General features: G+C 51.2%; 1 protein-coding gene and 1 non-coding gene across 2 annotated transcripts; both read right to left on the bottom strand.

Annotated features, from left to right (window-relative positions):
- Nucleotides 1–1,801: 1,801 nt before the first annotated feature.
- On the bottom strand, nucleotides 1,802–26,274 carry FBXO31 (F-box protein 31). Its single transcript, XM_066557233.1, has 9 exons — nucleotides 25,896–26,274; nucleotides 18,595–18,666; nucleotides 13,209–13,285; nucleotides 11,670–11,837; nucleotides 10,957–11,031; nucleotides 9,519–9,628; nucleotides 8,699–8,852; nucleotides 7,796–8,157; nucleotides 1,802–6,537 (listed from the first exon to the last, which is right to left on the bottom strand). Exons 1-9 carry the CDS (start codon nucleotides 26,272–26,274, stop codon nucleotides 6,315–6,317), a joined length of 1,620 nt encoding a protein of 539 aa, XP_066413330.1. The 3' UTR covers nucleotides 1,802–6,314.
- A 437-nt stretch (nucleotides 26,275–26,711) lies between these two features.
- Nucleotides 26,712–26,784, bottom strand: TRNAM-CAU (transfer RNA methionine (anticodon CAU)). Its single transcript has one exon. It is a non-coding gene; the product is annotated as a tRNA-Met (tRNA).
- Nucleotides 26,785–27,008: the final 224 nt, after the last annotated feature.

Here is a 27,008-nt window from a genome sequence, read left to right on the forward strand (position 1 = left end):
CATGGATCCTGGTCCCATAAATGTCAGAGTCCATTTGATCCTGACCCCACGAGTGTCCGTGTGGATCTCGGTCCCGCAAGTGTCAGGGTCCATGTGAACCCTGTCTGACACATGGTCATACCCACGTGGATCCCAATCCTATGAGTGTCCATATTCATGTGGATCCCGATCCCACGAGTGTCTGTACGGATCCAGGTCCTGTGAGCGTCCATGTGAATCCCGATCCCAACATGCAGTTCCCAATCCCACGAGTGTCCATCTCCGTGTCCATCTGGATCCCATTCCTTGAGTGGCTGTGTCCGTGTCCATCCCGATCCCGCGAGTGGCCGTGGCCGTGTCGATCCCAATCCCAATCCCGCGAGTGGCCGTGTCCATGTCCGTGTCGATCCCAATCCCAATCCCGCGAGTGGCCGTGTCCATGTCCGTGTCGATCCCAATCCCAATCCCGCGAGTGTCCATGTCCGTGTCCATGTCCGTGTCCGTGTCGATCCCAATCCCGCGAGTGGCCGTGTCCGGTCTCCAGGCGCCCCCTGGCGGACACGGCGCGGCTCAGCCTCGCCCGGCAGCGGCTGCTCGGGGAGAATCCCACGGGATTGATCCCACGGGATTGATCCCACAGGATTGAACCCATGAGACTGATCCCCATGGGATTGACCCCCCACGGGACTGATCCCACGGGATTGACCCCCACGGGATCGATCCCACGGGATTGAACCCCACGGGATCAAACCCCACGGGACTGATCCCAAGGGACTGAATCCCAAGGGATTGAACCCACAGGATTGACCCCCAAGGGACTGAACCCCTCAAGGCTGAATCCCAAGGGATCGAACCCCACAGGACTGAATCCCAAGGGATCGAACCCCTCGGGACTGAATCCCAAGGGATCGAACCCCTCGGGACTGACCGCAGAGGGGCTCTGGAGGGACGAGCTGACATTAAACCAGGAGCCAGAAGCAGAGCCCATCACCCACAGAGGTTCAGGGCAGCGGGGTCATGGCACAGGGCAAGGATTAGGAGCTCATGCCTGAACCTGGGGAGTTCAGAGCTCCACGGCCCAGGGTTTGTTCTCAAAATCAATCAGCTGCCAAGGAATTGACCAGCAAAACTGGGCTGCAAAATTCAAAGCACAACATTCCCTCCAGGAAAGGCGGGACAGGGAACACAGGGCTGGCACAGGACCTGCAGCAGCAGGAGGAGGAAAAGCTCCTTGGTGGCAGCTGAGCTCATTCCACCAGTTCTCCCATTTCTACAGAATCCCTTGGAAAAGCAGTGCAGAGCTGGAGTGGGTGTGAATTTGAAGTGTAGGAAACACAGACAGCTCAGTCTGATCCCACAGAGAAGGGGCTGACACCATCACCGCCCCCTCCTCCTCCCTCGTGCTGGTTTGCTGCCAGCTGAGCCCTTTCAGACCAAAAGGAAGGAAGAATGGGGGAAAAAAATATCCAGGATTACCTCAGGGTTCCTTTCAGACAGAGAAAGCTGGGCCTGGGAGGGCAGGAGGCTTTGTCAGGGTCTGGGTGTCAGTTCTGCCACCCCAAACCTGCTGGGGGAGGGAGCCAGGAACCCCAGGAAGAGAGGACAGAAAACAGGGATAAGGCAGGAACTGGGATTTCACAGCATGAGGAGTGGGATGTGTGTCTGACATCTTCAGGAAATCAGAACTGCTCCCCCAGTACCCAAACAAGGGAGAATTATTTCCTACCCCACGCTGGAACACGGGCAGCTGCACGCCAGGAGGGTGGGACTGGCCCAACATGTTCCTGTGGGGCAAAGGGGGGGAAAAGGAAGCAAACAGAACTAAGTTCACAAAACTTTGCTTTTTATTATTTGAAACTGGAAAAGGCTCCTTGGGTAACAATGATCAGGTGTAAAAGTAACACACAGGGCTTGCTCAGCTTTCCAGAGCCTGCAGTGAAGCAGGCCAGGTGTTGATTTTATATATCCCATTTCTCTTAAAGCCACTAAGAAAAGAACAGGCAAAACCCCAGCCCTTGGACAGGTGAGGTGGTTAAAATGCAATTTATCATGTTCCACATGGATATTTGTGGTGGTGGATGTCCAATGGTTTCCCCCCACTGCTCTCTGTACAAAGCAGAGATTTAAGTTTCACCTTCATTTTTAATACTTTTTATAGAGACTTATCCACACTCAAAACCTACAGGAAATGCCCAGATTAATCCATCAGTGTCATGTTAAAGTGGTGAGTGCAAAATACACATGGGAAGGGGGAAGGGGGAGTAATCAATGACAAAACAAAAGTGCAGATTGCTTTAATTAAGCTAATGAACACAGAGCCAAGTGCTCTTTGCCTCAGAAGTTCCAAGGATTGCAATCCAAACAAAAACCAGCACCACACATTTCAGTTCAGCACACAAAGCACCCGAAGGTCAGTGGCACTCCCAGTTTGGTACCTCTCTCTTCCCCTGCACATCCCAAACAATTCCCTGTCCCACTGGCAAGGGCAGCAGGAGCCTTTGGAGGCTGAACAGCACAGAGGATCGGTGGCCACGTGAGCAGCCAGCTACAAGACAGAGTTAACACATCACCATTCCCTAAACTAGCAAGGTGAGCCTAAACAACCCATTTCCACACAACACCCAACACTCCCATCAAGTTCCACTAGGTTTAAATTAATGAAAAGCAAGAAAAAGTCATCCTTGTTGAAAAGTGAACACGGAGCCAGCTGTGGTTGGGGCTTTTCCTGGGAGCTGACACCTCCAGGCACGTTAGCACCCAATTCCCTTTTCCCCAGCACACATTTCCTAAGGAGCTGCCCTCCTATCCCAGGGCAGCTGTAGCAGCTCCACCACGGAGCTGACACCCAAATTCACCAACAATTCCATCCTTTTTCCTCCTCCTCAGTAAAATCCAGCCTGACAAACCCCCGTGGAGGGCAGTGAGTCCCCCACAGCCTGAGCATAGCACATTCACAGCCCTCAAACCAGGCAGAACAAGGCAAACAAAGTGGAGCTCTGATGTTCCTGTTTTCCAGCTGGCCAAATCTGTGTGTTCTGACAACACAGGGAGCAGGATGGAGGAGCAGAACCCATCCCACATGAACCAGACACTTGTCCCCAAGCCAGAACTCAGCCCCCAGGTCTTGCAGTGGCCACTGGGGCTCTGCCACCTCCCTGCAAAGGCTTTGTTTAATCCAAAAGGCTCCTGCCAAGAGTATTCCTACCCCTGACAAGTTGTTTTCCATCCTCGCCAGCACTTTCCACCCATCTGGGCTGAAGGAATCCAGCCAATTGTCCCCAAGATTTCCTGCAGAGCCACAAGGACGAGGAGATGTCAGCAGCAGAGATTTCTCACCATCTGCAGGGCCCCAGCACGCATTATCCCTGTCAACAGCTCTCTCAGAGATCCCAAGGGCTGCAGAAGTGGGATTTGGGGAAGCAGAGGGGAGTGCAGAGCAGTGCAGGGCTGGCACAGGCTGCACCCAGCACAGCCCTGGCCTGGCAGCACAGGAAAAGCAGGAGCATCCCCCGCTCCATGGGGGAGCAGATCCACACTGCTGCTCCTGAATGTCTCCCCTTTCCCAAAGGTTCCAGAGCTGGGAGTTTTGTCTCCATGTTATCCTGCCTTGCTCTGGAAGCAGTGGCAGAGCCATGCACAAAGGAACAGGCACAGGAGCATCCCAGCATTCCCAAATCCAGCTGCACTGGATGCTTCCCTCAGCCAAAGCACAGGGAATTTTCTTCTGAAATGCCACAAAAGCCTGCCAGGCTTGGAGCAGCAGAAGGTGAGAAAAGGCATCAGAGGAATATTAATACAAAATTTGCTATTTCCTTTGCTCCAGACAGAATGGAGCCAGGGGGTACCTGCAGTTTTCCCTTTAATCAGGAATTATCCTGACATTTTGAGGCCAGCCAGGTGAGTTATAAATAAAAAGATGCCACTACAGGGGCAAGGCAGAGCTGGGAAAATTCCCACAGGGCATCAGCCTCCACCCAAGCCCTTCTCCCCAGCCAGCCAAGCAGGTTTGGCCACCAGGAGACCCTTGGCACTGCCACTGGAAAGGTTCAGAAGGGACAGGCAGCCTGCAGAAGAGCAGATGCACAACCTGTGCCAACAACAAACAGGTGACACCTTGCCCAGGTGACAAAGGAGAGAGGCTACAGACAGATCAGTACCTGGGAGAGGGACTCAAGCCTCAGGTACTTGCAGGGCAATCAATGCAATCTAGATTTTAATCTCCATTTAAAAAAATTAGTTGTAATTTAAAAGTTAAAGGCAAAAATTATCAAATCAGTTGTGTGAAACCTAAGGATTTTTTTTTTGGTAGGGATATTGAAGTGGGGAGGAATCTGCAATCAGAGCTACAGATGCAGCTGAAGAAGAGCTGGTTTTAGGGCCAGACAATGGGAACAGCTGCCCAAGGGGACATCTCCCATCCCTTTGGGCTGTTAGAACACCAGGCAGAACTGCAGCAGCCTAACAGCAAATTCCAAGATCAACAAGCCACTGAGATACCAAATCAAGTCCTAATCACAGAATCATTTAGGTTGGAAAAGACCTCTGAGATTGAGTCCAACCATTAACCCAGCACTGAACATGTCCAGCTGTCCCAGAAACCTGCACCCACCTGGAAACCTGTGGCTGCAGAGCAGGCAGGAGCTGTGCACAGAGCTCAGCAGCTGCAGCACGAGGCTGAGATGCCCCATTCCAGCTCCAGGCCCCCTCTGTGCCCATTCAAGGCACACAGAGCAGCCCCTCCCTCTCTGAGATCCCAGCAGGTTCCTCCCTCTGCAGGAAACCCCTCACCACCACCCTGCCCTTCCCAGCTTATTCACCAGCCTGAAACTGCTCCTCACCCCCAACACTGGGGCACTCCTCACAAAGCTGCAGGAAACAAAGCAAAAAGTGCCCTAAACCACCTTGAAATTCCCAGAGCTCTGGAGAACTCTATCCAGAGGGACAGGAATGAATCCTGTGAGTGACAGGAGCTGCTGCTGGAGCCTGGCTTCTCACACAGCTGGGGGAACACATGAGAGCCAGAAAAAGCAAAAAGCCCTTGTGAGAGTGAGAATAAAAGCTGCTCACAGGCACTGGAACCAGGCAGGGACTGAAGCTTCTCCACAGAAGGGACCTGAAACCTCCCAGAGCAGGTCCAGAGACATTCACAGACCTAAAACTGCAGAGATGTAACAGCAGGGGTTTGTTAGACACTGATCTGGGGAGAAGAGAAGGGACCTGGAGTTTGTCATCACGGCCAGAGGGCAGCTGCAGCAAAGGGCTGAGTTAGTGCTGGTAGCACCACTCCCAGCCTGGAGATGAGCACTGGCCAGGATTTTCCTGCACAGCTCAAGGGAACCTGCTCCCCTGCCTGCAGTACACAACTCCCACTGGAGCTCAGATCTGCCACAAAACCACCTGGGATCAAACAAGTGCAACTAGAAAGGGAAAAAGGGCTCTGGGAGTGGGGCAGCAGCACCCACCACTCCAGGAGCCACAACAAACCACACAGTACAAGGACAACCCCTTGTCACTCTGAAGGGCAAACCTGGGCAGGAATGGCAGCCCTGGGGTCACACAGGACCAGTGGCACCTTCTGCTGCCCAGCTGGAGCCTCCTGGGCTCAGCTCACAGCTGGGTTTCTTTTGGCTCCTTCCTGTGCCTTTTCAGACCCACTCTACAAGAGAAAACCTTTCAGGTACAAAGCAGTCTGAACACATCAGAGCTTTTGCAGTTTAGACCCATCTCCAGTCCCACAGCCAGCTTCTGCAAGGAGAAAAAATCATCTCTGGTCTCATCCAGACCTGGAGCTCCAGGGACAGCACATCCATCAAGCTCCAGAAGCCAGGCCAATGCTTCACACACTCATCTGCAGTGGGGATCCTGCCCTGGCTGAGGGAATTCTCTGGGGGAAACCACACACTGCAATTAGCAAGGATGAAGTTATCACACCAACCCCTCCTGGCAATGCTGCACCCACAGAAAGGCTCTGGAGAGGAGGATGTGCTTTGCCACTGCCTGTTCCTCTGTCCAGCTCTGACCAGAAGTTGGTTTTGTCCCATAACATTCTTTTCTTTGCACTAAGGAAGGTCTGCTCCCTCCTCTGCAGGATCCTTCAGCTCTCCAAAGCACAGCCTGGCAAACAAGGACTGCTGGCAAGCAGCGTGGAGTGGCACAGAGGAAAGGGCAGTCAGGGATGGCTGAAGTGGGATGTGTGTACATTTGGGGTAAAAAGGCTTTATTCAAAGTGCATGCTTCTATCCAGAGGTACCGAGAGCGAGGATCCCCGGCCAGCCCGGCTGGGGAGCGCAGCAGCCTTGGCCACCCCGAGCCCTGTCCTGCACCACAAACACCCCTCAAGTAGCCAGGAACTGAATGTTCTTGAGCATCTCATCAAAGGCCTCCTGGGAGGGTGCCTGGGCGTTCTGGAAGGAGACCTTGATGCGGCTGTAGAGGCTGAAGGATTTCAGCTCCAGCCAGATGAAGCCGAAGCGGTCGTCGTCGAACAGGACGAACACCCCCGGCGTCCTCTCGGGGCTGGTGAAGCCGTGGCCAGCAATGAGGCCTGTCCCATAAAAACTGCCAGGGGATGAGGACAAAACAGGTGTGAGAACAGGCAGCACCACCCAGTGTTCAGTTACAAATCAGCACAAAACTCTGGTGAAGGCACCCTGACAGAGCAGCGAGATTCACACTCGCTTTTCCTAGTAAGACAAGGAACTCCCCATTGCTATTTGCAGGTTCCTGCTTTGGGTTATCCCAATTAGCACCTGCACACCAAAGCTGGGTTTTTCAGTAGTGCAGCCCCCAAACCCATCTGAGATTAGCTTGTGCAACTCAAGGATCAGCACAGGCTCAATCTCCCAGGAAAGCTAAGGCTTTTGAATATTTCTCAAATGTTGAGAGCGTGACCATGAAGAGGTGAAATTCAAGGGAGAGAAAAATCTAAAAAGCAGAAAAATCTACCAGGACCTGAGGAGGAATAAAGGTCAGTCAAAGCTCTGAGCAAGCAGCAGGTGGAGCAGGGCTTTATCCAAACACAACTGAGCTGTGACAGCAGGAGCCTTCTGGGATTAACCAGCTCTGGGTAGGTTTTTCCATGAGCACAGATGTTTGGCTGAAGGTCACCTGTCTAAGCCTCAGCTTTTGGGCTCTTTTTCCACACTTCATTTAGTGTGCTGCTTCACCAACTCCAGCTCCCATTCAGCACAGCTCTCTGCATGCCTGCACCTCCTGCTTGGGCTGCTCAGCACCTGCCAGGGCCGCCCCAAGGCACCAGAGGCCAGGGAAAGGTGGGAGAGAGCACTGTGTTCCCACAGCCAAGGAACATGAGTGACACACATGGGAACGGGAAGCAGCTTCAACAGTTCTAAATATATGAACTGAGCAGCTCTGGGACATAAAAGACACCAAAAGAAAAAGAAAGGGGGTGTGTGGAATTCAGGAGAGGTGCCAGCTTCTGAAGTAAATCTAGCAAGGAAGTGGGATGGCAGATGACAGCGTGGTGAGAGAGGGAACAAATCAAAGCCTGGGAAATTGGGCAGCAGAGGCAGGAACCAGAGATTGTGGACTCCACATCTCTGGAAATGTTCAAGGCCAGATTGGACAGGGCTTGGAGCAACCTGGTCTAGTGGAAGGTGTCTCTGCCCCTGGCAGGGCTGGAAAAAAAATGGGATTTTAGGTCCTTTTCAACTCAAACCATTCCGGGATTCTGTGAAATCTGAGCCCAAGGGGCTGGGAGATCCACAGGCAGATAAAGGGCACACAAATACAGGACACACCTCAAAGATTTCCCCTTCCCTTTCAAAAATGAATCAGCCATAAAAGCAGCAGTTACCAGACTCGGCAGGTCCGGGGATAATCCTCATTCCTCGATATCACTCCCGTGGGCAGCACGAAGGGCTGGGAAGCTGGGGCCTTGTCCTGGGTCGTCCCCTCTGCCCCAGCTGCAGTCTCTTCCCCCTCAGCACCTTCTCCTGCCAGGGGGCTGGCAGGCTGGGAGGCAGCCTGCTGGGAATGCTCCTGCTCCTCCTGCCTCTGCTCCCGCTGCTGCTCCTCCCGCCGGACCTGCTCCTGCACCTCCAGCACGATGCGGGACAGCTCGCTGAAGTCACGCAGGGTCTCGATGTCAGGCAGCTGCAGAGGATGTGCCAGGTCTATCTCCACAGTCTGCTGTCCAGCTGGGATGTTGGGATCTCCCTAGGGACAGGAAGGAACAGCACAGCTGCACACAGCAGTGCTACAGAGCCACCACCTGAACTTGTTAATAGTTCACCCTGTTCTACAATCACATAAAAAAAAACAACCCTGCTTGGATCTTCTTTGCCATCTCTGCTTTCCCCCTTCCCAGAAGCAGAATTTTAAATCAAAAGCTGTATACTTGCAAGGGTGAAAGAAAGTCAAAGCTGCAGCTGCAGAATCCCTCCCTGCAGGGAGGAAAGGAGCTCCCCTGCCTGACTTCAGTGAAGAGCTGCCAACATTTGGTACCTGCTCCTCACACACACACAGGGGATCTCCAGTGACCTGCTACCAGCTGCTCACAGAAAGGAGCTGGAAGGGAGAGGAAAGGAAGGGGGAGCCAGGAGAAATTTTGCAGAGCAGATCCTGGTCACTGTGTGTGTGCTGAGATTCACCCAGTGCCACCAATCTCCCCAGGGAACAGCTCCCAGACAGAAACCTCTCCTGCACATCCACTGAGAACACTTCCACAAGCACCTGAGAGACAGGAAAATGCACTCACAGTGATCTTAGTGCCCTTGGCCTTCTTGCCATGGAAGCTCAGCATGACAATCTCCAGCCCGTGGCTCCCGTAGGTGCCTTTGAAGAGGCCTGGCTGGATGAGGTCCTCAGGGCTGCTGGGGGGGAGGTAGATGCGCCGGTACGTCAGGCAGTTGCTGTGCAAGAGAAAAACATCACACAAGTCAAGGAAAAACCCTTCCCAGCAGCACTGTGTTGGCATTCTGCTCCTCCAGCAGCTTGGGGATGTTGTCAAGACAGGCAGGATCTGTGTTTGCAGCAAGCTCAGGATTTGCTTTAGAGCTCTGCGAGCACTTCCTCCCTCCCTCCCTGTGCTGCTCTCCCCACCATCCTCGTGAGCACAGCAGGAGATTCCTGCAGCAAGGAAACTTCCTCAGCCCTTGAGATTCCCAGAGAACCTGAGAGTGAAGCATATTTAAACATCTGCTACAGTGAGATGGCTGCTAATAGAAGCTTGGAGAGCTGGTTAAAATCCCCAGTTTCTCAGGGACTCTCTAATTCCTGCACTACAGAGCACACTGACTAATATGGATAATAACCAGACACTCCTTGGGATCACAGGCATTTGCTCTGTCTTCAAATTAAACAGAGTTAAATGACTCAAAAGCACCTTACTGTGCATAGTTATTGTGTAGAACTTGGAATCCTATTCCTACTGCTGTCATTCCACCTCATCTCCCTGTACAGCTGGGAAGCACTGCAGAGACACAACATTCCTCTGGCTGTGAAAGCCCATGGAAAACCTCATCTTGGGGAAAAAATGCTTCAGAGTGTGCAGAGTGTGAAGTTGCAGCAGCCCTTACTCATATTGGCTGGTGTAGATGAACTTCATCAGGATGAGCTCCTGCATGTGTTCATGGAAAATGTCCTCCAGAGTCCGACCCCACTCCTCCCTCAGCCACGTCCGGAATTCCTGCAGCACCAGGAGAAAAGGGAGAGCATGAGGTCACTTCAGTGATGTGCCCCAGGATGGCTTCACTGTGTGACTCTGTGACAGCACATTTCACTGGCAGAGCCACAGACAGGGCACATCCTCTGCCAAGGACAGGGAAACATGGCTGGATTTGGGAACAAGCACGTGTTGGCTTGGAAATATGCTGAACAAAGAGTGATTATGGTGATCACACAATAAACAGGCTCCCCTTCAAATAAATCCCAGGTAGAAGCATAAACCTCCTCAGAATAAAGGCATGAGCAGGGCCTGTCACTGCAAAGTAGCTCATCTACTCTTTCTCTCACAGTAACTCATTTGTGTGCCCACAAGCTGACTCCTGTGCCCTGTCCTGACATGCTCAACATAAAAGAAAAAAGCTTTTGAAAAGCACTGAGGGTTTAGGAGGTTAAATCCTGCTGATTTAATACTGATGCATCTAAATCCAAAGGGTGCTTTGAAAGCATCTCCTGAAGTACCCCAACTGCAGCTCTGACAAGTTAATACCCTGCCATGAGTTGGTGTGATAACAGCTTACACTGAGATAGCAGCCTGCCAAGTGATATTCCAAACCTGCCTCCTTTATCTTCCCAAGCCAGATCCTCCAATTTCCATAAAGCCACGCACACTTAACGTGGTGCTTTGAAAGTATTAAAGCATTTCTCATCTGCTCCAGCACCAGAAAACACTTAACTAAACCTTTCACCCAGCTGTTTCCCATTAGCAGAGAGACATTTTACAGCATTCCTCAGAAAGCAGCTGAAATATCAGATTTGTCACGTGGAACCAGCTGGAAGCAAACAGCAGTACCTGGCACAGGTATCCATCCTGCCATTTATACCTGCATTTAAACACAGCTATTTCAGTCAGGAATCTGCCTTGCTGGCTAGAGCTGACACACACAGGAGAAATAACCAAATGAAGCTTTTAATCCCTCAAGCAAGGCAAGCAGTGGGAAGGTGCCTCACTGACCAGCAGGTATCCAAGTGCAGCTGGTGCTCACTGTGTTTGAAGGATCTTAATTACACAGACAGCAATGGCACTGAGATCAGTGCCTGGAGTGCTGCTGATGGCCAAGAAGCTGCTGACCCTCCCTGGACAGGTCTGCTACCAAAACAGGAGGAAGGCTGGGGTTCAAAGAGTACCTTGACACAGAAAACTGCCTGGAACAGGGAATGAGCCAAAAGCTCCCAGCCTGGGGGTTCATAGCTGCCCAATCACACAGAAATCAGAAGGGCAGCAGCTGAGGGCAGATCTCAGGACACGGACACACAAAGGGGCTCAGTGCAGAGCCCTGGCAGAGCACTCACCTCCTGCCTGCCCCCTGACATCCGGTGGTGATCGGTCTGGTTGCACTTGGTGGAGAACTCGTCCTTCTTTACAATCTGTAGTTACCAGGGGGAGAATTGAACAGGTTACACACCTGTCTAGAGATGCTTGGGACGATGTAGCTAAGACTGCTCCCAGTAAACACTTCACAAAACAAACATTACTGGATTTACTACTACAGAGAAATCATTCACTGCTACCCAGTGCAGCAGCTACAGAACAGAGAAATAAAAGCAATAAAACCTCAATGCACTCTAATGAAAATAATAGTTTTAAGCTGCTTCCCTATTTCAGCTTCCTCCTATAAAGAAAATCTGTCAGGAAGCTTTTCAAAGCATCCAATGGATGCTGCATCCCCTTCTCAAGGTCTCACCATGGAGAGAGATGCAGAACAGGTCTGGGTCTGCCTGGGCACACTCAGCAGCTGCCCAAGGCCAGCTTACACATCCCTTCCCCAGCCTGTGCACATCCTGGTGCTCCCAGCCCAACAGCCTGGCTGTGCCACTGCCAGGGAACAGATTCAGAGCAGGGAACAGCCCACACAACTTGTCAGACACATAATGAGTGTAAAGCTGCTGCCCACACACACAGCAGGGTGGTGAAAGCCGTATCTCTGAAATAACATTCTCACAGCTTCCTGATGGATCCATTTCCAAAGTGCACACACAGTGCTGAGGGAGGCAGAGCAGCTCACCTGGATGTGGCCATTATGAGGTCCCTTGTGGCCATACATGCACTCCACCGTGGCACATTTCCTCTCCATGAGGTGGATCCTGAAGAGGGGCTTGAATCTCATGGGATCATCCACGTGAGGGTCATGAGGGGGCAGGTACATCCAGCCAATGATGAACAAACCATCCACCTGCAGAGGGACAGGACACACAGCCCAGGGGATCAGCTTGGCAGGATTCCTTAGGAGTCTCTCTGAGGCCTCTTGTGGCCCAGGAGCTGCAGAACAGTTTGCTGCATTCCCAAACAGCTTTCCAGCCATTAACCCAGACCATATGCACTCCCAGGGTGAGGAGGGTTTCTTTACAAGGTTTCCTGCACCACTGGAAAAAGCTCAGACCTTTATTGCTGCAAATGACTTGCCTGCAGTGCAGCATCCAGAGGGAAAGACCACACAGCAAGTCAGGCTCTAATTGGTTTGAGAGCTCCTGCTGGCAGATATTCTGCTTCCCATGACTATCCCTGCTTTTTGGATGAGGAATTATTTAGTTTTATTACTCAGAGAACACAGGAAGCAACTTTCCTCTGCTGAGAGGCACAAGGGGCAGCCTCCTCCTGCACACCTACCAGAATCCTTTCCCTCAGGATAGGGCAGTTTCTCCTATATAGGCAGGATTGTCTCCAAACAGAGAGACCTGAGACAAAGTCTTTAAAAGGTCACAGGGGAAGCCCTGATGCAGCTGGATGCCCCCTTACACCAGTTCATGCACCAGGATCTTGCAAACCCCAAAGGCCTCGTGATTTGTTCTGCCTCAGGCTGGCAGCTGGTGAACCCTGGTGCAGAGAATGAGGGCTCCAGGCACACTCCTGCCTCAGCTCTCACAGTTCAGATCAAATGTTGTTCATTAACTGCTCTCCCAGCAGCCCCAGAGCTGCCAGGCTCCACAGATCTTGCACCAGTGTCACTCCACACCTGATGCACGAGTCTTAGGGCTGGGGTGAAGGTTTGCCAAGCACACAACTGCAAAGCCCTTTGCAAAAGCTTCAGCTGCAGGCAAAGAAAATTAAGTAAATGAACAGATTACTGTGCCAGCCACTGGAATATCAGTGTCAAACTCTAAATCAAGCCTTCCCCTCAAACACTGATCATGTTTTCACCTGCTCCTGGGGCAGTTTGGGGTGGAGCTGAAATATAAAAGAATTTTCTGGTGATTATGAGAATGCCAGAACCATTCAGGCTGGAAAAGAGCTCCAAGACCATCCAGTCCAGCCTGTGAGCAATCCCCACCCACAGCAATGAGTGCCACATCCACTCCAGGGATGGGGATTCCTCCTTGAGCAGCCATCTCCTGTATTTAACAACCTTTCCTGGGAAGCAATTCCTCCTGATGCCTAACCTAAGAGAAACCAGCAAAGAACCACGGAGCACCCTCTGTGTCCAAATCACCCACTTGAGGCTGACTGTTCAGACTTGTTAGTGGTCTGGGAATGGCTGCCAGGTGTGGAAAGTGTAAAAAAAAGCAGCTCTCAGGCCCAAAAGGGCCAGGATGAGGCCCTGACTCACCACCACGTTGAGCAGTCCCCCGTAGGGCCCGATGTCCGGCTGCCACAGTCCCAGGATGTGCCGGTAGCGGTGCAGCACTGGGGAACAGGGAGACACTCATCAGCACATCCAGCCCAGGAATGGCATTTTGGGACTGAAATCCCTGCTGCCAGGCTGCACACAGCACCCACAGCTGCATTCACTCAGGAAAAGTGACTGTGGGCAAGCTGAGCCCTCCCCCAAGCTCGCACACGTTTGTGTTCTTTATTCCTGGCCCTGTGGAAGGGCAGAACCACCTACCTCAGGAATTCCCAAAAAACTTTTGCAACACAGTGCCATTAATGTGAATCACACAATATAACCAGAGCTGAAAACAAATAAAAGCATCTGCCACCTCCAGTTACCAAAAATGCACTCAATGGTTCACACTGCAAAGCAACAGAAAATAGGGAAGGGCAGGAAGGCAGGAAGGAACAGGGAAATCAAGAGGATTTTGAAAGCATTTCACTGCCTTGTGTAGACAAACTTGGCTCCAGAGTTAAACATCCTTAGAAACAGCCACTGGGAGCATGGGCAAAGCACTTGGATCACTCCAGCTTGGGAATCTGGTGGTGTGGCCACATCAGTCACAGCCTTAAAAATTGTACAGAAGCAGCTAAACCTCAGCAGTGCCCAAAAGCTGCGTCCAACCCACTCAAAATCTACTCCAGCAGTTGAGGCTTCCCTGTTTCTCATCTCAGAGCCAGCTGTCCCTCCAATCCCACCTAAATAGAGGAATATTTTCAGCAAGCAGGAGAAAAGGGCTTTTACAGAATGACCTTAAACCTCCTGTGGTGAGGAAAGCTTAGAGATGGGACCCACCTCCAGTCCTTACACAGCCATTCCTCCTGTCCATCTAATTCCCTTTTGTCCATCTGGTCTCCTCACACAACCAGCAACCTTCACAAGAAGGGATTACACACTCTGGCATTCTGGGCAGGAACAGCAGCATGCACATTGTTTCCATGAAGATATTCACTGATATTTCAATGTCCATGGCCAACTCAGAAGACCACAGTAACTCATTGTAACCTCCAGGACTCAGGACTGGCTTGAATAACAGGGTTGGGTTTGCATTAATTTAAAAGAAGAATTGTGTTTCAGTGCAGCTGCTCCAGCAGCTTTGCTGCATTAATTACTTCAGACAGCAAGAGCTACAGGAGTGGTTTTATTCCACCAAAAGCAAGAACTTCCACAGGAGTTGAGGATGGCAGGGAGGGATTTCTAGAGCTGCTGCCAATTGGCCTGGAGGAGCCTTTTTCCTGGGCAGTAAACAATTTCAGACTGGCCTGGTTTCACCCAGGGAACCAAGTGCAGCACAAACAACACTAAGGCAAGCAGGCAAACCCCATTCCCAGCTCAGTAATTACATGATAATTAATGGCACGGGCTGCTCCACCCACCACACTCTGCCTTCTACCCTGTCTGCCACAGAGCTGATAAAACCCAGCCATTTTTAATGTATTATTATTTTTTAGGACAGAAAACTAAGCTGTCCCAGGGGGATGAGGATGTCCCTCCTAGCCCAGCTCCTGTTAGCAGCAATTTCAGGAAACAGAGCTGAGTTCTGAACACAGGAGGCAAAATAAATGCCATTCACTTCCAGAACTTACTGGGGAAAATGCTGGTGTTTGGCCAAAGGCCCAAACAAGTCTCAAAACACAGCTCAGTTTTCAAGGCTGGGCTGTCTCTGAGCTCTAGCAAAACAGCAGCTAATATTAATTGCAGGGAAAACCTGGTGAGTTCCAGCTCTGGCTCCTCCTGGTAGGAGACAGGATGGATCTGGCAGTTGTTTCCCTTCCTGCTCCTCGAAAGAAAACAGCACTTGGGTTTTTTCCTCCAAGCTTTTCCACTGCCTGTGCTCAGTCCTGGAGAAGCCTCTTGCCTATCAGAATTTCTGAGTCCACATCCTGCCAAATGGAGCAAAAAACCACATCCACTGGATGCTCCAGGACAGCCTTCACCCAGGCTGGATACTCCCCACGTTCCACAAGCAGCTCTGCACACCCTTCAGATGGGAAAGGGGCTTGAAATCCAGCTGGGAATGGCCTTGGGAAAGCAGGGAATGCCAAGCTCCCACTGCCAAAAGGCTGCCTAGGGCATGTCCTGACCCAATCCACTGCAATTCCCCCAGACTCCTCGATGCAGGAAGGTCTCTAGAAGCAAAATGAGCTGGAGCAATGAAAGCAGTGCCCTTGGTTGGTGACACCTGACCTGCTCCTGGCAAGAGCTCAGAGTAATCCAGGGGAGCTTAAAGCCCTGGGGAAAGTGATCTGAGCTCACCTGGCTGACCCTGAGTGAACAGGAATGAGGGAAGAGTCCCATGGAAAATCCTGACAGCACAGGAGGGAAAAAAGGGGAAATGGGCCATTGCATCCTAAACCACAGGGGCTCAGAATCACAGAATCATTTAGGCTGGAAAAGACCTTTAAGATCACCAATTCCAACCATCCAAGCTTTTCCCCAAGACAGAAAGGGCACATCAGAAATTTGGGGCTGCAGCTAAAGAAATAACAACTGAGGGAACAGCACTAAATGCCATTTAAGTTTGGAGGAAACATCCAGTCCCCAAAGGAATCCATCTTGCAGCTTGGATTTGCTTCTGCATCCCATCCAGCTCCAGAACAGGCATCCCAGGTTGCCAAACCTCAAACTTTGTCCCAATTCTTGCTGTAGCCCTGCTGCTGCTCTGTCCTGACTCACATTAAAGGCACCACCTCCCCTGCATGGCCCCTGCTCAGTTGCTTCCCTCAGCACAGGGAATTCTGCAGCATCCACTCACTGATTAATGTGTGTGAAAAACTCCATTCCCAAGCAGCAGTGGGTTAGGAACTGGAGTCTGCCAAACTCTGCAGACCCAAAGGAGCATCAGACACAGCTCAACACCCCCTCTAAATAAACACCAAATAGTCCTGGCTTCCTTAATTGATGTAAAATAATCAGTCCTTCCCCCTCAATTCCTGCTGAACACTGAACTCCAAGGGTTTAACTATTCCTCCCTCAACACAACACAAGGAGGGGAAAAAAGGTTATCCTAAGTGAGGAAGCCAAATCACAATGTTTAAAACATTAGCAGAACGTTTCCTAGAGACAGAGATGGTGCTTAAAAGGATTGAGTGTGCAGGGAGGGAATTACTATGGGAACACTCAGCATTTTCCACTGGAAAGGGCTGTGGATTTCACTGTGAATCACCACAAAGCTCTTTGCCAGTCCAGAAGGAGGCCTCACCTGGCTATCTGAACTCTTTCCTCAAAGAAAGGAGCAACTCTCAATGAGCAGAGTGAGTGAGAGATGCTCCAAGAAGCCCCTGCAGAAACCCCAGCACCCCTCAGCGCCTGCCCTGCTGTCGCTGCCACGCCAGCGCTCCTGTGCCACGCTGCAGCCAGCCCTGGTGGCACAGTCCCTGCTGTGCCAGGGCCAGCCCAGTGCTTTGCACCAGGCAGGCAGGGAGGCAGGCAGGCAGGCAGGGCACAGTCCATGCAGCAGCAGCAGCAGCAGCAGCAGCGGGTACGTACGGCAGGTGTAAACATCTCTGTACTCCATGTGCTCGTAGTCGGGCAGGATTCGCATGAACCGCCCCGACTTCACCCGGGGGTTTATACCTGAACAGACAGAGCAGGGTGAGTGCCAGCCAGCTGTGCTCCACTGGCACCAGCAAACACCTCCATGGATCTGCACCAGCCACACAGGGAAGCCCAGGCTCTCTCCTGACTTTGCTTCCAGTTGTTTCTGTCACCCTCAGCCTCGCTGAGCAGGGTTGCTCACACAGAGCTGCTCCAGGTTCCCACAGACATGATTTCCAAATGGCATCCAGAGAACTCCAAATGGGATCAAAGTCCTTCCTCAAACTCTGCACTGCTGCCTCAAGAAGACCAAGTCACTCCATGGGCTTTGGATTAGTTCTGCTTTCAGGCACTTGAGCTCAGTTCCCATTCTCCCCCCGCATTTCTCACAGCAACACACTCAAGGAATGGAAAATGCAGTAATCCCAAATTAACTCCTCTGCAATTAAAGAGGTTTATGGGACAGTAGAGAAAATGGGGTACACCAGCAGCAAACTGCTCCTGGCACAGGGCAAAATGCAGAATCTGAGCATCCTGAAAGCCAGGAAGAGCTGCCAAGCATTCCCATTTGGGGTAACCATCCCTGCCTGGGATTGCTGGGTGCCTACAAACACAGATCTTCCACAGAAGGGCAGGAAAGGCCATCTCAGGGGTGTTCTCACACATCAAGCGTGACCCTTTGCTAATGGATGCCATGGATTTGAAAACTACTCATGGAAATGTATGTGTGAGACAGATTTGCTGCAGGTTATTGAATAAATAACCTGATTACACTCTGGAAAGCTGGAAACAATGGGAATGTTTAGGAAAATATCCCACAGGCTTGTCCTCTCCCCAGCCTCCCTGCCCACAGCCAAGGCTGGGAGATACTGGGCTGGACAGTCACCACTGTCCTGAGCCAGTAAGGCCATTTTCACCCACAACATGTGCATAAAAAGCACTAAATACCACTTTAGGATCTCTGAACCATGGAAGGTATGTAGTGAAAAGGACTACAGGTCATGAAGAGGTGTTGTGCCACTTAAAAATGGCAATGAAGAGCTGAGATCTGACCTGGTATGTGCTGTGTGGCTGTCACCACACCAAGATGTGGGATTAAATGGGAATTAAGGGTGGTCTCAAGGGTTAATGGGACTCCTTTGGGGACATTTGTGTGCTGGCTCAGCATCACTCAGCCCTCCCAGCCAGGAAAACGAGGCAGTTCCACCCCTAGTGTAGTGTGATAGGGAAAGAGAGATGCCAGGTGATGAAATAATTTTCCTGTGGATGCTCAGCACAGTTCATTAAAGATGGGATTCAAGCCCTTCTACCTGTTCTCCCCAGCTTTAAGATCAATGCTTGAGGTCATTGCTTCTTCAGGGTTCTAAAGGGTCCCACAGCCATTCCCAAAACACACACACAGAGCTCCTGCCAGGCTCTCTTCCTTCATGGAATGTTCATCCCTTTCCCACTCTCCTACAGCCATTTTCCTTTCACTGAGCTCAAAGCTTAGGAAAAATACCTGTTAATTCCTTAGCAAGATCTGAAAATAGCAAAAACATGATGAAAAACCCTCAATAAATTTCATTTAAAAATTAAATTCCATCCTCTTTTCCCACCAAAGGACTGGGAGGCAGAGAATAAATAAATATTTATTTCATACCAACTCCTGGTATTAAATAAAACTCCAAACATGTAAATTTCCCAATGAAACCCCTGCAAGTCAGTCTGAACAACTTCTGCCATCAAAGTTTAATAAATATTCATCATTTCTGTGCTCTCAGAATTGGTGTTAAGCAGGATTTGGAATGGATTTGTCACTTACGTTTGGCGTAAACATCTCGACAGGACACTCCTGTGATCTCCAGCTTCCTCAGGTTCTCACACACTCCATATTCTGCAACAACACAGCAAAAAAGGGTCAACTCTGGCACAGAAAGGTTTGGAGCCTTGACATCAACTACTGAGATCTGATTTGTGCTTTCTTGAAGTTGCCAAAGCAGACCAAGAATCTGATTTTTGCTCGAAAAACCGGATGAGATTTTGTTGCAGAATCCAAGACATCTCACAAGCAATGCCTGCCACAAAAACACCATAAGGCACAAAGACAGCCAGCAAAGTGCCAGCTGCTCACATCTAAGCCAGGAGGAGTGTGAAATGTGGGAGACATCCCCATTCCAGCTGGGATTGTGTGCCTGCTCCCAGCAAATCACCCCTGTGTGCAGCAATTATCTTCCCTCGCTGAGGTACCCGACAGGGAAAACTGCTTATTAGGATCCTGAAGGAAAGGTCACAGGCTCAAAAAAGAATGAAACACAGACATAAAACAGGCCCCAGCATGTACAAATATGGTTACACTGAAAGCAGATCAGATTGAGACAGGGCTGCTGTGCACTCAGATGCCTTTGATTGCTTCCAGAATCCCCCGAAAACAAAGGGAGTTGGAGATCTGGGAGCAGCTTTGAAGCAGAAAATGAGATTCTGGTCTTTCATTTTCAGGAAGTCAACGTCAAACTTCTAAGAAAATTAAAATTAAAATAAAAAAAAAAGTACTAATGTCTCTATGCCAGGAATTCTCAGAAGAGCAGAGGGAGGAATTGAGAGCAGGGAGATCCCAAAAAATCAGCAGTGACAATGCCACCCTGCTGCAGTGACCCTGACAGATCTCAGTACAGAGACATCAAAGACATCAACAGCACAGATCAAACAGCAGCTTTCCTCAGCAGCACAAACACCTGCCAGATATTTGACACAAAACTGTATCTCTGCAGCCCCTCATCAAGCCATTAAATACAAAATTTATCCTCAGCTGAGCATCCTTGAATCAACAACTGTGGCTGTGAAGCACCACCTAATGCTGGAAACCTGCTGCAGGAGAGAACTCTGCTTTCAAATATGAGAAAAGCAGGAGGTTCCCTGAATTAATTCAGCCTCCTCCTGTCTATAAATGCAAGCAAAGGATGAGAAAGGTTTACTGGCAGCCTGTCTCCAGGGAATACACATCCTGCACACCCTGGCTAAGCAGCAAGGGTGAGGGGGGCACAGGGCACAACAAACACGCTGCCCTTCACCAAAAAATGCCAAGGGCAGTGGCAGAATCCCTGCTGACCTCTGCAGGCAAAGGCAGGGGAAGCTCTGAGGGTGGGCTGGGGAAGCACAATGAGCAGGGCTGGGCTGGCAGGAGGAACAGCCCAGCACAAACAAAGCATTCAGTGCTGGGGCTCTGCCAGCTGAGTGCTGCAGAGCCATGGAGAGCCTGGCAATGCAGAGCCACCCTGGCAGAGCTCTCCAGGCCTCCCAGCTCCCCTCTGCACGTGAGGGAGTGAGGGGTAAACACATCCAAGGGATGGAAACACACCCAAGGGGTGCAGGAACAGTGTGGAATGTCCCCAGCTGACTGGAAAGTCCTTGTAAAAGGGCAGGAACAGCAGGGCTTGGGAACAGGCAACTCTTGTGCACCTGAACAAAACTCACCTGGCCCCAGAGATGCCTCAGGTTTTGGCTTTTATGATTTTCAGGTTCTGTGCTGCTTTAGTGTGTGGGTCTGGGTTCACATCAGGGGATGCTGAGCTCTGTGCACAGAGCAGGGAGACAAAACAATTCCTGCTCCAGCTGGGCACCAAGGACAAATGATCCAAATCTCAGCCCCAAGAGCACAAACCCCGTGGGCTGAGAGAGAAAAACAAGGATGGGACTGCAGGGGCTAAAGCTGGAATGGGACAATGAACTGCAAGATGCAAATGGAGCAGAACTGATCCCAGGGAGAGACCCCGGGAGCGCTCGGGCATTTTGGGACCATTTTGGTTCATCTTGGGACCATTTTGGTCCATCTTGGGACCATTTTGGTCCATCTTGGGACCATTTTGGGACCATTTTGGTTCACCTTGGGTGCAGCCCTGCTGGGCTCTTGTGCTGCCCAAGGTGCATCCATTGAGGAGATCCTTTTAATAAATCCCTGCTTTATTCTGTAGCTCTGCCCAGCCTCTGCTCCAGCTCAGCCTTCCCAAGGCATCAGCAGGACAGGTGAGAGGAGCCCAGGGCACTGCAGGCAGGGAAGGGATTTGGACTGCAAATCCCAGAGGAGAGGCAAAGGGAGGAGACACCTGGAGGATCCTCCCCAAATGGAATCTCCAACAGCATCAAGAGTGACATTATTCCCTCTTCCCACAGCTCCCCAAAGCCTTCTCCCTAATCCATAAATCCCTCAAGTGAGTGCCATGGGAGATCCACCAGCAGCAGTTTCCTCCAAATAACAGGCTGGGAAAGGATTTGATGTCACAGCTTCATGCAAGGGCCCCTGACAACCTGCAGTGAAATTTTATCAAAGCCAAACTGTTATTAAAGTGCTTGTAATTCCAATCTCACCTGGAAAGATTCAAATAAACTCCTTCAAATAATACAAAAATTGAGAATTTCTATATTGCTACACATTATTTATCACTAGATATCCAAAAGAGTATTATCAAGAAAAAAAATAATCTCATCCTTATGTGCTTTAAGACTCATTTTATAACTAATTCTTAGCCTGTTTTGGTCAGCAAACAGCTACAGAGAGTGAAAATGCCACAGTGATGGCTGAGCTCCATAAGTGCATTACTGAAGCTCTTCTGACCCAGCTGCTCACACCAGCATGGCCATTTTATGGGAAAAAAAATCAATCTTTTGGCTCACAGTGCCTAAAAACCCCCCCCTCCAAATACCATAAGCAAGAAAGGCCATCTCCTTTTAGCCCAGAAGGCAAGAGGGACATAAATAAACAGCAAGCAGGGCTTCAGGACAATGAGAGAAAAATAAAGCTGGTAAGGTTTTCTTTACAGAGAACAGAAATCCCTTTCCAAGAAAGATATGAAGGGCTCGAGCTTCCTGGAAAATTCCACTTCAGTGCAATTAAATCTATTTTAAGGAAATGTATCTCAGTGCAATAGCTCACTGAGTAAAGTATTTTTATTTTAAGGAGTTAATAGTCACCAAATTCACACCCTTGGAAAGTGGCTATTTAATCCTGCTTCCAAAGCAAAGATGGAAATTGGTTTTCAGATTCCCAGTGGCCAGCTGGAAAGGCTGCTGCTTTAGAAGGAGTGCTGATTTCCCAAGCACAGGGACATGCTGCTGTTTCCATGGTCACATGCACGGGATTTTAAGGACCTGGAAAAGCAATCTCCATTTGCTATGAGCTGCACCAACACTTCTGCAAGTGCCATTTATCCCCTGCCCTGCTCCAGCCCTCCCAGGCCTCACATTCCCTGCTCCTCCCCAAAAGAAGCTGGGTCCCCTTCACCCTGCAAGGACCAGCGTGGAGTTTAAAACCAATCAAGGCTCTTCCATCCCAGGTTGGGAATAGCCCTGTGCTCACATCAAAGCCCAAATTCCTGCTTTTCTGCTGCCTTTCCCAGCATGGCAACCCCAGGGAGCTGCTGGAAGCTGTGTGTGCACATCCACAGTTCTGAGGAAATGAGGATGTCTGGCAGAGCTTGATTCCCTTCACCATTACTGAACTTCCACTGTGTCCTGGCTAATCAAATCTTCCAATTATCCCTGGATAAATGCAAGCTCACAAGGCTGGACATAGAACAGAGAGGAAAAAAACTCACTGGATTATTCCAGATACCACAAAAATGGGAGATTCTCAGGTTAGCAGCTCTGAAGTACCAGCTGGACAAATTTGGAATTGGCTTCTTGTTTCCAAAGGTTGAGCAATCAGATTAAAACACACTCAGTCCTCCCCCAAACACTTCTTCCAGGGGAAGGCTTGTGGCTACCATCAAGGAACAGGAGATTTGATCTGCAACAAATGCACCCATTTGTGGAAACCCTGCAGCAGAGGAGGGGCAGCTTCAGCTGCAGACAAGTCTGAGACTCTCTGAGGGGTGCCTGAGAGTGCTGAGCACCTGCCTGAGCACTGAGGAACAGCCAAGCACTGCCAAGCTGGGGTTTAAAGCCAGCAAAGGGCATCAGAGATGAAGAAAAGCCACAGACTGACACAGCACACAATGTTTTCACACCACACCAAGGGAGGCTGGAGCCTTGTGACCTTTGAAAGCCACCTGCACTAGGGCACAGCTCTGCAAGAACTGGTTCCTGTTGTGGCAGAATTGTGCATCCAACTCCTGCACGAATGCCTTGGAGTCTTCTAAGAGCTGAACCCCACCCAAAAAGTCTCCTCATTTCCCACCCTTCTTTCCACACAACCTGAAGGTCACAAACTCCAGCACCTTGGCTGACATTTTCCAGCAGGCCCAGAAGCTGCTGGAGGTTGTTTTCACAAACAAAAGCCTTTTCTGCCAAGCTCTAGAACTGGTTATTCTGCATTGCTGGTCTGTTCCCAGGGTTTATGCTGCACTTGCCCTGCTCTGATCAAAGATGAAAGAAATGAAATATTAAAAATGGACTATAAGGTGTTAATCAAGGTAGGTCAGGCCACCAGCCAGGGTGACACCAGCTTTAATTCTGCTCCTGCTGCAGGGATCAGCAATCTCCTATTTATAGAAAACATGGAAGTGACTGCAACCCTCCCCTTGCCAAGGAAGCAATCCAGAGACATTGTTTACCCCAAACAGTTGCAATGATAAAAGGACAACAGCTCTGCCAGTGTCATCCCAGTTCCCCACAGCAGCAAAAGCCACTCCACTTTCAGGCAGACAAATCCTCAGGACACTTGGGGTAATCACAGCATGTCTTCAGACTAATCCACAGCTGGGCTGGCCCAGGGCAGAGCAAGACATCAGCACTGCAAGGACTGAGGGCTCCATCCAACTTGGGGCACAGCCAGGCTGCTCCTGTCCAAGGGGGAGGGAAAAAACAGCCAAAACAAAGCACTGCAACAACAGCTTCTCCCAGAGAAGCTCCTCTCTGCTCTGATTATTTCAGGATTCTTCCCTGCCTCTGCACTGCTGTGCACTCCTAAAAACAGAAGTGGTTTTGCACAGGCAGCTGACAGCAAGATGAAGTTTCCCAGTTACTCCTGGAACACCGTGCTGGGTTTGGATGATCCTCGTGGATCCTTTCCAGCTCAGGATATTCTGTGATTCCATGATCATCAGGAGGCTTCGGGGTGAATAAACCAGCAAGGCACACGTGCTCTTGTTCTGTTTTTAGGACATGCAGCCTCACAACAAGGCTCAGGCAGACATAAACACACACACACTTAAACACTGAGCTCAGATGGGAATAAAAATTGGTTTTGGAAAATATCACAAAAAACAATCACATTTTTTGTTTACATTTTATGCTTGATTATCACACGGTGTATGGCTGTGCAGAAACACAGCACAGAACATTTTAAGCTTTAAATGTGTATTTATTTACCAACACCTGATGTTTACCTATAAAATAATGCCCAATTTTATCCTTGTGTGTACAACCTTTCAAAGTTACAGTCCTACCTCAGCAGAGCATGCAAAGCACCACAAACAGCCTGAGAAGTCCAGCTGAGGAACTCTTGGAAAACCAGAGCTGGTTAAAAGGTTCAGAATCAGCTTCACCATGGTAGGAAGATTTTGGCCAGGAACTGCCCCTTATCTGTTCAGCAGAGCTTGGGCACCTGCCTTGGGTACAGGATCCTCCTCAGCCACAGCAGCAGCCACCAAAGCACTCTCTGACACTACTTGGAATGGATATGTTGGCAAACTGGAGAAATTACATGCAAAGAGAATCAAAATTTGGTTTATACACCCCTCACCTGGCAGTTAGCTAAGGGGGCCATAGACAAAAGGGTTGTCTTGATACCTTCCCTTCCTGTCCAGGTTAGTTTTAGCCATAAAAATCCCACTGTTTCCTTAATTTCCTTAAATTTCAGCTGAGCTTTATCCATTGGAAAGAAAATCCACAGAGCAGACATGAATTTGATAAATAAATGTAAATCCCTGTCAGACCTAATTCAGCGGGTCTTTTTTACAAGCCAACCTACCCTAGAGTTAGAAGTGACACAAATTTCTATGTACAGGTTTTGCCAGGATTATAACCTATTAAAATAATTAATCAGTGAAGTTTTGCAAACCATTCATCAAACACACAAATCTCCATGTCACTAGAGAAGTATAAGGAAAGAATTAACACAATCTCATTAGCCTGTCTCCTAAAACCAGTGTTAAATTATTGGGACAATGCTGAACTATGGAATAATGCTTTGGTTTACATTTTCCAGGTGCAGCCTTTGTGCCGTCCAAAGATTCTTGGATAGTGCTGATAAGGCACAAATTCATTCCTGCAAGGTTTCAGGCATTCCACCAGATCCCACTGCAGGCAGCCACTGACATTCCCAAATCTCTCATCCCCGTGCCCTCGCTGCTATTAAAAACAGAAAGCAAACAGGAAAATACACATGACTTCATGTGCTGGCAGCAGGAGCCCCTGGCAGGATGGCAGCGTTTGGAGAGAGGATGAGCACAGCCAGGCAGACCTCGGGAGGTGGGACACGACTGAAATAACAAACAGAGGACACAGAGCCACAGCGCTGGGAGGAAGAGGATGAGGAGTAAGGAGGGAGAACCGCAGCAATCACAGAGGAAAAAACACCTCCCAGGCCTTCACAGTACTGCAGCACAGCATCCTGGCACCAGAGCATTCCTGGAAAACGCACACCCGAACCTGGAACCTCTCCACACTGTGGACTTCCCCAAAGGCTCTGTACTCCCACAAAGGATGCCCCTACCCAGGCCCGGCCTCTCCGGACCCAGCTCCCGGTGGATCCCCGTGGCTCCAGGATCCCCACGGTCTCCCCTTTCCTCCCCGGTGCAGGTGCTGAGCATTCCCAGTGCTCGGGATGCCCCAAGGACACGCTACAAGGCGGCATCACCTTCCCAGGGCCTCTCCCATCCCATTCCTCCGGGGGACACCCCCAGCTCGATGCCCTTTACCTCAAGTCAAGCTCCATCACCAAGGGCCCCGCGTCCCAGGGGACCCGAGGTGTGCTCAGGCCTCCTCCCCGCACACGTGGAGCCCTGTGAGCCTCGGCCCCAGAGCCCGCACCCCAAATCTGATTTATGCCCTGCACCTCCAGGCCCCAGCCCTTCAGGACCCCCAGCCCATCATCCCCTCTGGCACCCCCGGTGCGCTCCCGCACCCTCACGGCCGCAGCCGCGTTCCCCCCTCGGCCCCGGGCCGAGCGGCCCCTCGGGCGGGCGGTACCTTCGCGGCAGCGCCGCCGCCAGATCGTGTCGGTGCTCAGGATGCGGCGGAAGGTGGTGCAGACTCGGGCCAGGCTGGGCAGGTCGGTACCGGGCAGGGAGCCGAAGATCTGCACCAGGAGCTCCGGGGGCAGCTCCAACAAGGACAGCGGGGCCCGCCCGGCCGGGCCGGCCTCGACAGAAGGCGGCAGGGGCCGCCCGCCCTCAATGCGTTCTGCGGCTTCATCGTCCTCCGTGACGCCCCCCCCTCCCGCTTCCTCGGGGTCCGTATCGGTGTCGGGCTCGCTGTCGGCGTTGCCGCGGCGTTGTTCCCTGGCGGCGCCGCGCCGGCGGCAGCCGCGGGCGGGCCCCACGCCGCACAGCCGGGCACACACGGCCATGGCCGCCGCCGCTCTGACGCGGCTCCGGGGGACCCCACCGTGCCGGCCGCTGCCCGTGCCCACCGCTGGCTCCGCCCACCACAAAGTCCCACCAATCAGCGCCCCTAAACCCGCCGCTAGGCCGCGCCTAGCGCGCGGCTCCTCCAATCAGCGCCTCCGCATCTAGCCGCGCCACGCCCCACGCAGGTAGCGGACGCTTGGTCAATAACCGACGCAACCAGCGCGCGCGCCCCCCAGCGGGCGGAGGGACCGTGCGCATGGCGGGGCCGGTGCCCGGTAACCGGCGCGCTGCGGGCCGGTGCGGGGCTGGGGCCGCGTTCGCCGCGTCCCGTCCCGCCTCCTGCTCCAATTCCATGAAAAAAACCAGACACTCCTTTTCCTTGGGAAAGTCTGGCTGAGGGAGAGGGGAGGAAAAAAAAAAAGGAGGAAACCATCTCTGCCCCGTGTGAGGATCGAACTCACGACCTTCAGATTATGAGACTGACGCGCTACCTACTGCGCTAACGAGGCTCCTCGAGCATTGGCTCTGTGCGCACGGCATTTATTCCTGCGCCTCCGCCTCCCCGGGCCCCTCCTGCTGCTTGCGTCTTCACCGCCATTCTCGGCGTGCTGCCTGAAAAACATCTTTCCTTACAAACATCTCCTTTTCTGCACCTGTTTTGATCGTTTCGTTGTTTTTTTCCCCCCATTCCGTCTTTTCCCTGCGTTTCCACCAGCCAGGCCTCAGATTTTTT

Source organism: Molothrus aeneus, chromosome 11 (genome assembly GCF_037042795.1).
Source record: "Molothrus aeneus isolate 106 chromosome 11, BPBGC_Maene_1.0, whole genome shotgun sequence".
Taxonomy (NCBI): Eukaryota; Metazoa; Chordata; class Aves; order Passeriformes; family Icteridae; genus Molothrus; species Molothrus aeneus.

Excerpts from the sequence above, each read along its gene's own strand:
- FBXO31 (XM_066557233.1), bottom strand. The coding sequence starts at position 26,274 with ATGGCCGTGTGTGCCCGGCTGTGCGGCGTGGGGCCCGCCCGCGGCTGC. Across the intron at positions 11,838-13,208 it reads GGGGACTGCTCAACGTGGTG|GTGGATGGTTTGTTCATCAT; the intron begins GTGAGTCAGGGC and ends GTCCCTCTGCAG. Across the intron at positions 9,629-10,956 it reads TGTCAGGGGGCAGGCAGGAG|GAATTCCGGACGTGGCTGAG; the intron begins GTGAGTGCTCTG and ends CTGGTGCTGCAG.